Source organism: Jatropha curcas, chromosome 11, assembly GCF_041381405.1.
Source record: "Jatropha curcas cultivar XTBG-Jc1 chromosome 11, XTBG_Jcur_1.0, whole genome shotgun sequence".
Classification (NCBI taxonomy): domain Eukaryota; kingdom Viridiplantae; phylum Streptophyta; class Magnoliopsida; order Malpighiales; family Euphorbiaceae; genus Jatropha; species Jatropha curcas.
This window is the reverse complement of record NC_143161.1, coordinates 7,635,107-7,650,518: the sequence shown is the minus strand read 5'-3', so window position 1 is coordinate 7,650,518 and position 15,412 is coordinate 7,635,107. Positions and strand designations below refer to the sequence as shown.

Sequence of the window (15,412 nt, the reverse complement as noted above, 5' to 3'; positions counted from 1 at the left end):
CACAAATGATAAAACAAAAACAATCACAAATATTAACACCTTTACATAATCACATCACATGGAAATTGATTAGTGGAGTCACCGAAACTCCCGAGGAGTCATCCTCCCACATGGCTTGCCCTCTCAAACGTGTGCACTGGGGAGCCGATCCCCATACATAGCCGACCAGTCTAATCCTCACTTGACCAGTCCTCTCATTTTTTTTTACACCCTCTTTTCTTTTTCATACCAATAGGAGGTCACCCTGTGATTTTTCATATCATACATCATCAGATGCACATAGGGGCACCGATCTCTCCATACATGGCCGATGGTATTGAAGACCCTCTCACAAACCCGTGGTGACCCACTTCATTCCAATTCCACACTAGCAAAGCATGCATGAAGCATATCATAACTAATTAAACCATTCTCAATACCAACAAATAATGCAACATAAATAATGCAAACTGTTTTGCTTTTATATATATAGACATAGATTAAAATATCAAAATTATTAATTGAGTTAAAATATGGGTACCCATTTTTTAGGTATAATTGAATTAAAAATATTGGTATTATTGAAACTTTCAAGGTAATGCACCACACCGCAATGCAAAGAACAAAGAACAATACCATAAGTATGAAAAATCAACATATATATTACAACATCATGATGACTGTCTTCTAAAATTTTAAGCTAACAAAAAAGGATTCCACTTCACATGAACGAAATTTTGTCCGAGGTTTATCCTATCTAAATCCATGCTAATATCAAGACACATCACATTTTCTAACAATTTGCTTCCACGTGTAATTCTAAGTCTATCTTAATTTTCCTCGTTTAGTACCATTTACTATCGGTGTATCATAATTACAAATTGAGACATTTCAGGATTTTAAGTGTCATTCTCTCATTTTATCTCTGTCTAGTGCATTATTGACATTTTTAATTTTGTCTTATCTTGTATGACCACATATCTATCTTAATATTTGCATTTCCATAACATTTATTTTATAAACATGTTAGGCATTTAATGCTTACCATCAATCCACTCAATCGGACCACTCCCATCTAATATTACAAGTCTCACTGTCATCTTTTATAATTTACCTTCCGCTTTATTAGATATCTTTTAATTACAAAGCATATATATATCCATATATATTTTTTTTCAACTTTTGATTACTTATTTGCTAGTTTCATCGATTAAAACAATAATATCTAGTTGGAAATGGAAGTGAATATATTTACTTGTCAATGACCCAATTTTATATGTTACTTGTATTTTACTTTTTTTATATATATATATATATATATATATATAAAACAAAAATGTCAAAATTGATTAACTACGTGTGCTTTTGTATTTGCTAATAATAATGCTATGAAAATTATCCTACGTTTCCCTGATGCCAAACAACCGGGAAAAAAAATTGTTACTCATATTTGAAATTTTTACTAATTCTTAGTTACTTCTATGTCCTATTCTTTCTTTATTCATTTTTTATAAAAAAAAGTAAAAAGTAGAAAAACAAAAAGACGAGAGAATTCTAGAAAGTAGGCATGGCGTGGACTTTCTAGAAGGAAAGAAATCAATCTACAGCTGGGCCATGACGTTCAAATCCAACTTGCGATCAAAGTTGTCCGTTTCTTTTCGCTAAAAACGTTTTAATCAAAAATACTGTTTCATAGTATTTTTGCGGGGATCAATATTAAAAGATAAAACAATTTTTATAATATTAATGGATTATTGTTATTTTATAATATTTATTATATTTGAAATTTACGTTTTTTTAAAAAATTATTAAATTTATTTACGTTATAATAAATTATTGAGTAAATTGACTATATTATTTTAATTTAATATTAATTCTCTAAGAAAATTATTAAACTATTAAATCAAAATAATAATTATTGGTCATATGCAAAGGGTAAACATGAAAAAAAAATATTTATTACTCTTGAAACTACAAATGTGATAAGTATTGTGGAACAAATTATTTTTTCAACTGTAACATTATTATGAAACGAATGTAGTATACCACTTATATGGTGCAGTGTATCATAAACGAATGTATGTCCTGCTTTTTTTTTTTTAAATTATCGTATCTCGTACACTTCTGTATCTCATGTCTATGTCCGTACAACTTAGCTCTTGGTACATAAGACTACTCCATACTCTAAGTTAATTAACTAATATTTTTTTATTACCAAGAAAAAATGAGTGTTTTTTTCAGATTTATTTTTGTTTTTTTTATTTATTAATGAATGATCAGAAATATTCTCATTACAATTAAAAATATATTTCGGCAGTCTTAATAAGTCATTCATCTTTGCCATACTCTAGAATTATTTACCATCAAAGAGATATTTTTTAATGAAAATTACGATAAATAAATTATAATGGGAAAATGTATCCCCAGACTGCATACTAATCACTTCAGTTATCAATAAACTTAAATTTTTTTTAAAAAAATTAATTTAATAGCTTAATTTAGAATTTTAACAATTGTCGTTCTATAATTCGATAATTCAAAATACTTTCAAGTGACAAATTATGCTACTTGAGTTCTATAGAAAGTAAATTACTCTCCTTTTACATAGATATAGAGTTTAATTTATTTGTTTTCTAAAAATAATTAATGACATTTTTTTTTTGTTAAAGTAAAAGGTAAATCATTAAAAATGATGATGTTTCCTTCTAGAAACATAAAGTTATTTTTAAAATTTGACAAAGCCATTATAGCGAGATGAAATACATAGGAGTATGATTATTTTCATCGTCATCCCTCAAATGTTTTTGTCGTTTGAAAAGACGTTATACCGCAAAGTAACATGAATGTACTTTATGTTCATAATTTCAATTTTTTAATGAAAAAGATAACCCTAACATTAATATAAGTAATTGCTGTGCACAAAAAAATGAAGTTAAATATTATTTTTGTAATTCATAAGAATTGTATTTTTCTAACTAATAGTTAACATTACAATTAAACAACCGAATCTTTTTTAAAACGTTTATTAAAATTAATTTAATTTAACAACAATCTTAAAAGATAAAAAGCAAATCAAAGTTAACATTTTCAGGTTAAGATTTGGACATCTACAACCTTTCAATTTGAAAATCTAAATTGCTTTTGTCCTTTTCTCTTAAATCCCATCTAGAAGCAGACATTATTATGTGTATAGTTGACCTTATGTTAGCACTTTCTTCTTTTAATTTTTGGGATAGAAATTAAGTTTGGCAATGTTAACTAATAAAAATATATAGAACAAAATAGGATTTTTTAACAATTAATATCGCCTATAAGTTATTGGTTGAGGTCGTAGGTGGTAGGCGACCTCTATCTCTACAAGAGTAAAAATATAAATTTAATTTCTAAAAAGCGCACTTTGCTAAAAGGGCATCTAAGGGAATTATACCTTCCGATTATATAAAAAAAAAACAATTAATATCGACAAAATACAAATTTATAACATTAAAAACCCTTTTGATTTTAATCGCTCCTTTGGATGCACGGTTGACATTTGCAGTCTCAGTCAACATTTCAAAATTTATCAATTTATTCATATTAAAGAAAATATATATAATGACAGTGTTAATGATAATTAACAAAAAGGGATTACCACAATAAATCCTAATTATGATTTCTTAATCCAAATAATTAAATAGTAATAGGAATTAGCGGCTACACAAAAGTTGAGTTGTTTTTCATGTTATGTATTTTGTATTATATAATATATTGGACTCCACCTATGAGATATAATAATTATTGCTTGGCCAGGAGGAAACCTACTTGGGATTTTTTTTTTTAAAGAAAAAAAAGTGTTTTTATTTAATTATATTTGGAGGCATAAAGATGTTTAATTCGCCATGCATCACGTAATTATCAGAAATTAAATTAATAATTAAACAGCATGGCGTGCTTCCAGAAGTTAATTAGTCAAATATAGAATTCAAATCTTAAGTCAAACTTAAGAATGTATCTTATCAATTAAAACTTAATTAATAATTGTATTTTTTTTCACCTCTAGAACTTTCTTATGTAAGAGTTTTATGATATGGAATAGAGAAATGAAATAAATTTCTAAAATAATATTTTTGGAAAAATATAATTGATAGAGTATTGTTTTTATTTTATCTCCAATTAATTATCAATTTAAAATAAAATTTTAGTCAAATTAGGAACACTTTGACACAGCAGATGTAATAATAAAAGGAGGCTGCAAAGGATTTTATTATGGTCCCACACATGCCTAAAATCCCATAATGCAGATACCTTCATGTTATGAACAAGTCATGGTCCACTTGAAAAATTATATATATATTCATGAAATTTATCTACATAATCTTTCGAGTTTGAACGGTCTTTCTATTGCATACTTATGCCTAATTTGATTATTTGAACAGTCTTTCTAGAAAATCTATTATATTTATGACTTTAATTAACTTTAATTATTGCGGATTAACTATTTAGTAAGACTTTTTAAGTATTAATAAAATTAAATTACCGATAACAATGCAAATTTTATTCGAGTTTTATTTTTTAATATAGCAAGAGGTTTTATATTTGAATTTTTTTTTCAATTATAAAAGTTTTTATTAATTTAATGGAATTGTATGATTTATTATCAATGTATTTTAAATGGAATTGCATGATTTATTTTCAATTTATTTAATCACTTATGAATAAAAAATAAATTATAAGCTTAGCCGACAAGAAAAGAAAAACTATAGCACTAGAATTGTATATTGTATTAGCTTAAACCCCTTAACTATTTTTGTAATTAAATAATTAAAACGCAAACAATCATACCCATACTGCCATTTGAGAAGTAGAAGAGGTAATGGTGTGCTTAATTAACAAATTATATTTAAGCACAACACTAATGATTGGATTTGAGAGATTAGTTTATGAAATCAGCTTGGAGATCTTTTTGTTTATAATAAATTAGTAAAGGGATTGTTTCTTTTTATTATTTATTGGGAGACCAATATGCCGAAATAATACTGCAGGTTACATAATAAGGGTAGTCCTTTCATTAGTGGTGAAAACTCATAATAAGGGTAGTTTTTTCATTAGCAGTGAAAACTCTTATGTTGAGAATCTAGACTCTAGGCCTAGGAGCAAATTAATTAAACCAAATTCAATTATATTGGGCTTATAATGAGTTGGGCTTACCTTTAACACAAAATGACATAAGTCATTTTGGTTGGTTCAACCTTTACATTATATACCCTTTTAGTTAGTTGTATTTACCGATATAGGATTACCCATATACTCCAACATCTTATGGTCAAGAAAACTTAAATTCAAAATATCTCACTCTTTATATAAGTGAAAAATTCAATCAGATTACACTTAAATTATATTCGACAATAACTTTTTAAATAGTCAAAATACTAAACATTTTTTTTTATAGTATTCGGTACATAACGTTTGAATTAACTTTTAAAAATTAAAAATAATATCTTATAAAAAATTAACTCACATAATATATAACTTTTAAATTTTATGAAAAATTAATCAAACAGGTAACAACTAATTTTAGCTAATAGAATCTTGGCTGGCAGCAGAAACATGGTTGGATGAAGTGATGATGTCGCAAATTAAGGTTAGTGGGCTAATGGGTTGGTAAAATAGCACATGTATCATGCTTGTGTCCTGTCCACGTTCCTAATTGTAATAATTTGATTAATTGAGTGAGTTTCGTTTCGTGTTGCACAAAATTATTTAATGCTGATGTGTCCTTGTCATGTCATGGCTGTTATTAGTGAGGGTCCACTTCAATGTCATTGCTTAGTTAACAGGTAATTGCAAATCAAGGATGCTTTCATATTTCCTACTCTTTCTCCGATACTATTTTGAGACACAGTGTGAATTCATTCATTTATTATCTGCAATTTTTTACTGTATATTCAATTTTTATTTTGATATATTAAATATCGGCGGACAATTAAGTAAATTATTCTAATTGAATATTTAATTTATCTATGAGAATTAAACGTTTATCATCATTTAAAAGAAAAGAGTATTGAACTACTTATCTTAATACTTACTGGTAAAATGATAAATAATTAACGAAATTAAAGTTCATCATTAGAGTTTAACCTTAAAAGACTAAATAGTAGTTTTCTATACATGAAAAAGGATATAAGTTATTTCAGTATTACATTAATATCATGTTTGTATTTGTGTAATAAATATAAAAGATCAACGTATTATTAATTGTCATTAAAAGGGTTGTTGAAAATGAAAATTTATAAATTTAAATGTTAAAATTTTGTTTGAATCAATATACTTCAGAGAGCTAATTGGTCAAAATAAGCAAATATAATCAGTTATATAGCAATTTAGATAAAGTGAACTGCTCAAATTCTGCCTACAAACCCAGGATGTCAAACAAGCCATAGTAAAGCCATACATTTTTTGACGCTGAAATTTACATTTGCTGATGAAGAAGTCCTGTCCTCTCGCAAACTCCAGATCTATAAATTTCTTTTGCAATATACATAAAAAACAAAAATAAAAATAAAAAAAAGAAGAAAAAGAAAAGAAAACTGGTAATGAACATGAATATCTATGCTTTCTACTGGTTCCTCTGCCTTAAATTTGCCTCTAGATGATGCATTCTCATCCTGACCATCTTCGGCAAGTCACTGGAAATTTGAGTTTCTGTTTCCGAGCCTTCTGATCTCTGAATTTGTATGATGTCATGGTACATTGGTCGGAAACGAGACTGGAAAGCCCGGTAGGAAAAGTAAGGTAGTAGGGTGGTAAGGACCACAAGAAGAGTTATAAGCCAATAGAAAGGGCTTGGAGAACAAGCTTCTACAAGAACTTTGTATGCTGTTGTAGAAACAATAGGTGAAATTGAACCATATATCACCAAAAATATATACCAGAAGGCTACGCTTCCCCAAATGAAGAAGTGTTGAATCCAAGTGAAGTAATTGATTGATAATGCCATCTGGCAATTCACTGACCATACTACACATGTATACATTGTAGCCCCAAGAATCTCAATGTCAACCACTTGACCATCTTTTCTAAAAGCTTGATTAATCATGGAGTTGATGGCGAAGAAGAAGATAATTATGGAACTAAGTACTCCATTACACATCCAGCCAAGAATGCGAGGCCAGGTGAAGAGGATGTTTTGTACTCCCTCTTGATATAACAAAGGATGCTGTAAAGAGAGTATAAAATCATCAATCTGCTAAAAGAAGCCAGTAAATATTTTCACAATCGCATAGTAATGAAGTTCTTCTACAGTCAAAAACATAATCACAGGCATAGATTTAACAGCAGTTCTTATTTATTTCGACAAAGATTCCCTATTCATTTGTTCATTTCTTTACCCACAGCAAACCAAATCTTTTCATTCTTAGCATGTGTGTGTATATAATGCTAAATCGGCTAAGCATGCTAAGTAGGGTAATCAGTTAAGCATGAAACGTTGGATAAGTACCCTTTATAGTCTATTAGAGGATAGCATTAAGGGTTCCAAGAGTCAAAAGCATAGCGTGTGTGTGTGTGTGTGTGTGTGTGTGTGTGTGTGTGTGTGTGTGTGTGTGTGTGTGTGTATAGGCACAAATGAAAAAGTTGATTCTATTTTCTCTTTCGTACTTATTACAAAGTACTATCTTTCTGTTGGATGGAGTAATAAGCAGTATGGGCTTCATTTATAATTCAAACCACCTATGCAACATTACAATCCATATTTTATTCCAAGAGGGTATCAGAGTTTAGGTTTTTGGGAGAAATTAATTCTCAATTTCTCATGTATTTGTGATTTACATCTAGGTGTATATATACAGATAAACCTACAACTATATAGAAAATTTACAATAAAGGATATAAATCATATAAGAATACATAAGTCAACATGCAGTTTTGTTTCTAGTATCTTAGGCGGATGGTCATTGCATACCTTAAGGCAAAGCCTTGCTGAGACATCCTGATCAAAAACACCGAGAGCAATAACAGGAAGAGAAGTGAAGAAGACATTATAGAATGACATATACCAATCATTATAAGCAGGCTGGCCGGAGAAAGAAGTGTACGCCTCAAACCAAAATAGAGTAAATCCAAATGCGATATTCTTGTAGAAGAAATAGCATATCTACAATTAACAGAGAAATGATAATATAAGCATTCAGTTGAATTCCATGTATGCCAAGGTTTTTCATCATATCCGTGAAGTAACAATGAAATGTGCCCTTTTTCTTTTCCTTTCTCTGTTGAAAGAAACTAAAAGAACCAGAAATGATAAACATCATAAATCTTCAATTGCACCATGAAAAGCAAGAGGATAAGCAAGAGAGAAAATCAGTCACTTCATCAGTAGTACCATAAGTGGATTTTAAAAAAAGCTGAACTAGCTATCAATGAGTGATTTTCATTTCTCCAAAAGCTTATTAATTCAATTCTTAAATGATATGGATAACACAGGAGAGCATAGTTTTACCATCATTGCTATTCGCCTGTAACACCAGTGCCCATGTACCAGTAACAAACGTTCCAGAAAATGAAATTGAGCTATCGAGAAATCACTTGCCATAACTGCCTGCAGCCAAAGGACAAAAAGAAAACTTATTTCAGTAATTTATTATCATCGGATCTGCTTATTAGGAATGTTTCAACTGAGACCCATGAGTTGAATGATTAGAATGAACCTGCATATTTAAGGAAACAGGTTAAATTTTAAGATTTCCACAAGGCTGCACTCAAAAATAATATTGATGGACAGCAAAATATGGAAGAGATGGCATATAAGAGCAAACAGAAGAAGGCAAAGGAGGTATTTCATTATCATACATCACTTAACCCAAATTATTGCACCCTGCTTAGGCCCTTATCTTGGAATAGTCCACAATTACAATAAGCTTTAGGGTTAAAGGATTAATCCTCGACAACAGATGATTAAAATGCTGAAGTCTGTTTCTCAATAAGGAAATAGGAGCTACTAATGATTGATTGTCATCAGTTTCATTAAATCTGAAGTTACTCCTCACAAGAAATGGGAAAAGGTCAAAAAAAGGTAAATACATAGTAAATGCAAGAATCTGATCAATACTAAATTTATGAAAGTACTAATCTAACCTGACAAGGATCTTAAGAACAGGTAAAACCTTTTAAGAGCAACCTAGTAGAACAGTAACAAGCTCTTTTGCACTTTTAAATTGGGACAAGTCATATCCTGTGGCAGTAGTGTGCAAATGGAAACAGCAAAGAGACACAAGATTGGTTAAGCACTCACACATAAGGACTAAAACATGCAAGTAATGGAAATTTGTGCAATATGGTAACATATGAAGGAGAAAACTGATGATTTGGCCCTCACGAAGCATTTACCCATATTTGCAAAGCCAATGTCTAAATGATTCGAAATTAAACCTCTAACTCTCAATGTACTAAGAATAAATCAATTAACTACCTATTAGAAATAGATACTGACCTGCATTCCTTCAACACCACTGATCCCAACTCCAATATCAGCCTCCTGAAGCATGCCAACATCATTTGCTCCGTCACCAATTGCCAGTGTTGTTTTACCTGTTTCTGTTTTCACCAGTCTTGTGACCTGCATATCTCCTATATTTCTATTAGATTATTTGACATCAGTTGCAATAGAAAACTGAAAATTTATAGAAAACAGATGAGAATGTGCATAACACTTACAAGAGCTTTATGTTTCGGAGTAGACCGACAACATATAACAGAAGCACAGCCAAGTGCAAGCTCCAAAAATTTCTTCTCTAGCCTCTTGTCCAGTGCAAAAGCTAGAGACTTCCCATCAATCACTAAACCAAATTCAAATGATCCTTCTTTAAGTTGAGAGTTTCCATTTCTTATTTGTTCCATCACACTTGCAAGAGAAGCCTAGAATGACCAAGTATTTCAGAGATTTCATGACATGAAGACTGCTATTTAGCCATCAGCAATGAATTGTGTACCTTAGCAATAGCCTCTTTATCTCCTTGTTTTTCCAAGGCTTTTATGTCTGGAGAGTCAAGTGTGATGATTATCTGTTTCATTTCTTGTCTTAGTAGACTACATGCATATCTGCATGAATTAGATGAGTTATAATGTGAAACCTGAGGATAATAATTTGGCTTAAGACTTTGAACCATACCCTATATTTACTGCCGTTTCCATCTTGTCGCCAGTTAAGACCCATATTTTAATTCCAGCATGTGCAAGCTTATCAATACACTCTGGAACCTAAACATGACAGAACATACCAATTTTTAACAACCAGTGGAAGTATAATCTTGCAAATACAACTCCAATATACTGAAATTGGCTGCTTGTTTTGGTTGCCATGGAAATTATTTTCCAGTTATAAATTGATGACATGCTCTACAAAAATTAAAGGATGATACAAATGAAAAGGTTGCATTGGGGACTGCACAGGTTAGAACAACTAGGAGCCAGAATCCCTCCCTATTCTATCAACAAAAACAGATAATCAAGTTTGGTACCTACCCCTTTTTGCAGTTTGTCCTCGACAGCTGTAGCACCAAGAAGAATTAAATCCTTCTCAATCTTTTCAGCAATGGAATCCACTAATACATCTCGGTCTCCAGTTACTTCCGCTTTGGCTTTTGAAAATTCTTTTTCCCAGATTCCATACTCATTTTCACCAAGCTCACGGCATGCAATTACCAATGTCCGCAAACCTGCCTCTGCATATTTTTTGATATGCTCTTTGGTCTTAGTCTCATACAGCTGCCCATCTTTTGAGAGCCTTTCAAACATCACACTGAATATAAGCAGACAAATGTAGATATAAATTTAGTTAATCAATATACAATTTCATAAGCAATGAGGTTTCTGTGCATCAGGATCCAAACCTGTCTGCACCCTTGGAAAGGAGCAAAAGTTCATCTTCTTCACTTCTTACAATCACAGACATTCTCTTACGAGAACTACTGAACTCTAGGACTTGAAGAAGCTTGTAATTTCTAGAATATAAAATTGAATCACATCAAACTCCTGATGGTAATACATAAAGTACAAGAATAACGTTAATCTATAAGAGGTGGCATACATGTGGAGTCCTACTTTAAGCAATTTTTATTTTGCTATTACTTAATAGTAGATGATCCACATTTGCCATCCACAATAGATATCATTCTCTATGCTTGAAGGTTTGTCTCTGCTTATCTTTCATTTTCTCCCCACTCTGCAAACCCAATCGTTCCCCCTGCCGCGCCCACCCCCCAACACACACAAAAAAAAAAAAAAAAAAAAAAAAAAGATAGATGCAAATCTCTACATGAGCAAATAAAGTGGACTTCTGATGCAACAAAAATGTGAGCATTCTGCTACACCAACATAAAGACTTCTGCTCCCACCTTCTCTAATAATATAATATTTTTCCTTCATAAATGACAATGCAACCAATAATATTTACAACTTCTTTCACTGTATACACAAGTTATGAAATGGTAATTTTTCTTCTTTGGAAGTATCAGATGCTAAAGAGTAGGAAAGTTTAATATTTCACTAGTTTGAATTTAAGCTAGCCTTTCTGAAATGGTAATGTAAACACTTGATGCAAGTGTTTGGAAGCTTGTATCAGGCCTACAATCAAGTTAAGTAGTCGTCATACATTTCACAGCATGAGAAACTGAATAATAGAATACCATGCATTGTATTTGCATTTAAGAAGCATTTAACCTACCACCGCGATCAATGGGGAAAAAAAGGAGGAATCAGGCTTAACTTAAAAGATTTTACATTGCTTTTCCACATGTGGACAGTAAATGGATGATAAAACGGAAAAATCAGTTAATGATTTAAGATATCATTATCTCACATTAATTTGCAAAAACAATTAACACAAGGACAGCACAAATGTAACTATGTTTTCATAGAACAGGAGTAACTCATGCACAAAATATTTCTCAAAAGTTGAAACAGGGTCCTGAAACCTCACCTTTGAACTTTTTTACCAGTCACGGGGTCTAACTCACGCAACGAGATGCTTGTTTGTGTCCTATCAAACAACTCAAAACCAACCTCCCTTGCAGCTATAACAAAGGCTGCTTCATCAGGCGACTCAGCTTCATAGAAAATTTCACCTGATTCTTTGTCTTTTTCAGGAACAGCTGTATTACAAATGGCTAGCACCTGAAAGAACTTCTGTATGACATCTGATTGAGGTTCATTAACCCAGTGGCCATTCAATATGCGTTCATCTCTGAAGTTGAATCCCTTGATCGACTTTCCTGAGTAACCTGTATCCACATTATCATCAGGTGTATCACATAAAATATCATCCATTTCCAATGGTCCATCACTTCTTCTCTTTGCCAAAGCTCTTTCCACTTCTGTCATACCACGGCCATAAGCAATTCCTGCTATTGAACATTTGACAAACTCCATTGAGTTGCATGTCAAAGTACCTGTTTTGTCAGATAGTATAGTATCGACCTGCCCAAGTTCCTCATTCAAATTAGATGTACGTGCATGTGCTGGCCTATCAGTCTCCTCATAGTACATTTCCTGATCTTGGTTAATGAAAATGCTCTGAAGGACCTTTACAATTTCAATTGACACATACAAGGATATTGGTATCAAATATCCATACAACATAAGTCCTGTCAGGAAATGAAAAAAAGCAGCAAGGGATGCTCTTCGAGGGTCATAAAACACCGTTGTGGCATCTGGTCGGAGATACCACCTTCTATACTTTCCACCACTGATATCTCTTTTAGTTTCAATTCCAAAATATATAGATCCAATAAATGATATCAAAATCAAAGTGCTGAAAAGGACATACACTATCTTGTCCATTTTCCTCTCAATCTTACTCCTCTTAGAAGGAGGATCCACAGCATTTTGCATCACTTTTGTGTCATGCCCAGTGAAAATAACTACACCATAGATATATTCAGTATTCTTGAGCTTTGAATCTCTCAAAAGAATTTGTTGTGGCGAAAGTGGATACTGATTTCCATTATAATTCAATGTTCCAACAAAAGTATACAGATTTTCATTTGGGTCCTCACACTTGACCACAGCCGTAAAATTCTTTAAGGATTCTTCATCGTGTAGGGAGGATGTCGCCTCCAAGGCATGCTTCAATTTTAAGTTAGTCTCCCCATCAAGATTCATGGTCTCAACATAACAAATTCCATCTTCATAGTTCGATGAAAGCAGAAGCAGATCAGCAGGAAAATATTCATCCTTGGACACCTGAACAAGGTCCCCAACTCGGAGATTCTTCCATTTGGTCTCATAAAAAGTATAACTTTTACCAAAAACTTTGACCTTTCTATTGTTTGCCTCTATATCCTGTTCCAATCCATTATCTATGAATTAAATGGAAATCCAGTAGAAATGAAAAGACATTCGTATTAATAATAATGAGATCATAAAAGACCTAAATTTCCATGAGATAACGCAAGAAACATAGAAAAGATTGTAAGAGAAACAAAATGGAAAAGCCAGCTAGATACATCTAAAACGGAACACTAGCTCTGAAAGGAATGTTCTCTTTCAGCAAGCAATTAAGAATGGGTATTTTGAAGCTATCAAACAAATAAAGAACTTGAGCAGAAGAAATTTCTGAGGTGAATTACAATTAAATTTCATATCTGAATAGTTAATATCGAGTATACGATTAGGATACCGACATTTTTTATTAATTATTCAGAAAACTTGAGTAGAGGAAACTTCCAAAGCTAATTGTTTAGAAACTTGATCAGAAGAAGCTTCCAAAGCTAATAACATTAATCCATAGCAACCAAATATATATAGTAAGATATCATTTTATGGCAATTCATTGATGCACTACAACAATACTAGGAATTTATTATTCAGCAAACCTAAAATCAATAGAGTTTGTTGGTTTATAAAGGAATACCTGGTACTTTTACAATGTCGCACTAAATGGAAATATACCTAAAACGCCCAAAAAAAAAAAAATCATCACATGCAGAAGGAAAACAATTATTACCTGCTTTCTTCGCCTCCAATCTTCGACACCTTCTTTAACCATAGTAGCTCCAATAACTACTACCAAAGGTGCAAAAACGCTGAGCGCTGTGTAGGGGGCCAACGGACTAAATGAAACACAAGCTACAACAAGAAAATATACATTTGCAACCCTCCTAAACTGCTCAAACAAAGACTTAGGTATGAAGTTAGCAGCAGTATACTTTGTAGTCGATACATAATTTCCCCTATAATTGAGCTGAATTGCGTCTGGTTTATCAGGGTCATTGCAGTATACCACCCTAGAGTATCCCCTCTGACCAATTTGAGCATGGTCTTCTCTAAATGAAGATTTACAACAAGAAAATGAATACAGCTTGCTAAAATGTAAGCCTCTCCTAGACATTTTAGGGCTAATATTCAATGCGTATCTTTAATTTCACCAAAACTTTTCCAAAAAAAAAAAAAAAAAAAAAAAACTAAGACCAAGTCAAGTTTTCCCTCAGTGCCCACATTTATCTTAGCACTTGCATAAAACATCCAAACAACATACAACTACTGAAAAAAAGCAAAACATACCCATTATCCCATATCACAAATACCTTGAATCTCAAAAACCAAATCAATCTAAAACAGAAGGAACTACACTGCAATTGATTTGATAAAACTGCAGTTATACTAAACCAGCAAATGAACCATAAAGTTCAAAGCTTTGATAATTCAATAAGCTTTAAATACTTAAACTTTCAATTCTAACCATTGCACATAACAACAGAGGGACATGATTTTAAGCACGACGGCAAAGCATCGAGCCTCCATTTAATCCTATTTAATTGACTTGAAAATATATAAATTTTGCAATTAAAAAAACTAAAAATGAAAAGCATCCCCAGAAAATAAAGAACATCAGGTCTCGAGAGAGATTGTGTGTTCCTATGACAATTCCTTACTTTCAACAGAAGCGCCAGAGATCTCTTCCTTGTAGATAGAGACAGGTAGAGAGAGAGTAGAAAAACAGAAAAAAAGTGAGCTTTGTATGAGTGAAATAGTTAGCTTCGCCTCTTTAATAAGCAAAGCGAGCTTAAAAACGTTGGCGAAGCAGATGATTATTGCCGGAGAAAGATTTGGCTGCCTCTTTGATTGACACGTGGAGAATGACGCGAGAACAGTCAAAGAGAGATCGTGAAGACTGTTGCCTCTGATTCTCACTTGTTCCTACTTTTTCTTGACTCGCTGTTGCCATTCTTGCTTCAAGAATGTTACAAAGAAAAGGACAACATAGCCAAAAACGGCGTCGTTTGTTACATGCTATATATAAAACCAAAAATGATTAAATTGGATAAATAATTAATCTGACTTTCAAGTCAAGTTTTACAATCTTGAAAATGATTTAATAGTATTCAACAAAAATAATTCAATTAAATAAGAATAAAAGCTCTACTTCTTTATCAATTAAGACTCCATTTCGTTAAAAAGT

General features: G+C 31.8%; 1 protein-coding gene across 1 annotated transcript; it reads right to left on the bottom strand.

Moving 5' to 3' along the window:
- Positions 1–6,383: 6,383 nt before the first annotated feature.
- LOC105641509 (ATPase E1-E2 type family protein / haloacid dehalogenase-like hydrolase family protein) lies at positions 6,384–15,131 on the bottom strand. The gene is made up of 11 exons (XM_012226082.4): positions 13,958–15,131; positions 11,933–13,293; positions 10,845–10,955; positions 10,477–10,753; positions 10,124–10,212; positions 9,945–10,053; positions 9,670–9,870; positions 9,446–9,571; positions 8,456–8,554; positions 7,919–8,110; positions 6,384–7,174 (listed from the first exon to the last, which is right to left on the bottom strand). The coding sequence occupies exons 1-11, from the start codon at positions 14,339–14,341 to the stop codon at positions 6,575–6,577; spliced, it is 3,549 nt and encodes a 1,182-aa protein (XP_012081472.1). The 5' UTR covers positions 14,342–15,131; the 3' UTR covers positions 6,384–6,574.
- Between the last annotated feature and the right edge of the window lie 281 nt (positions 15,132–15,412).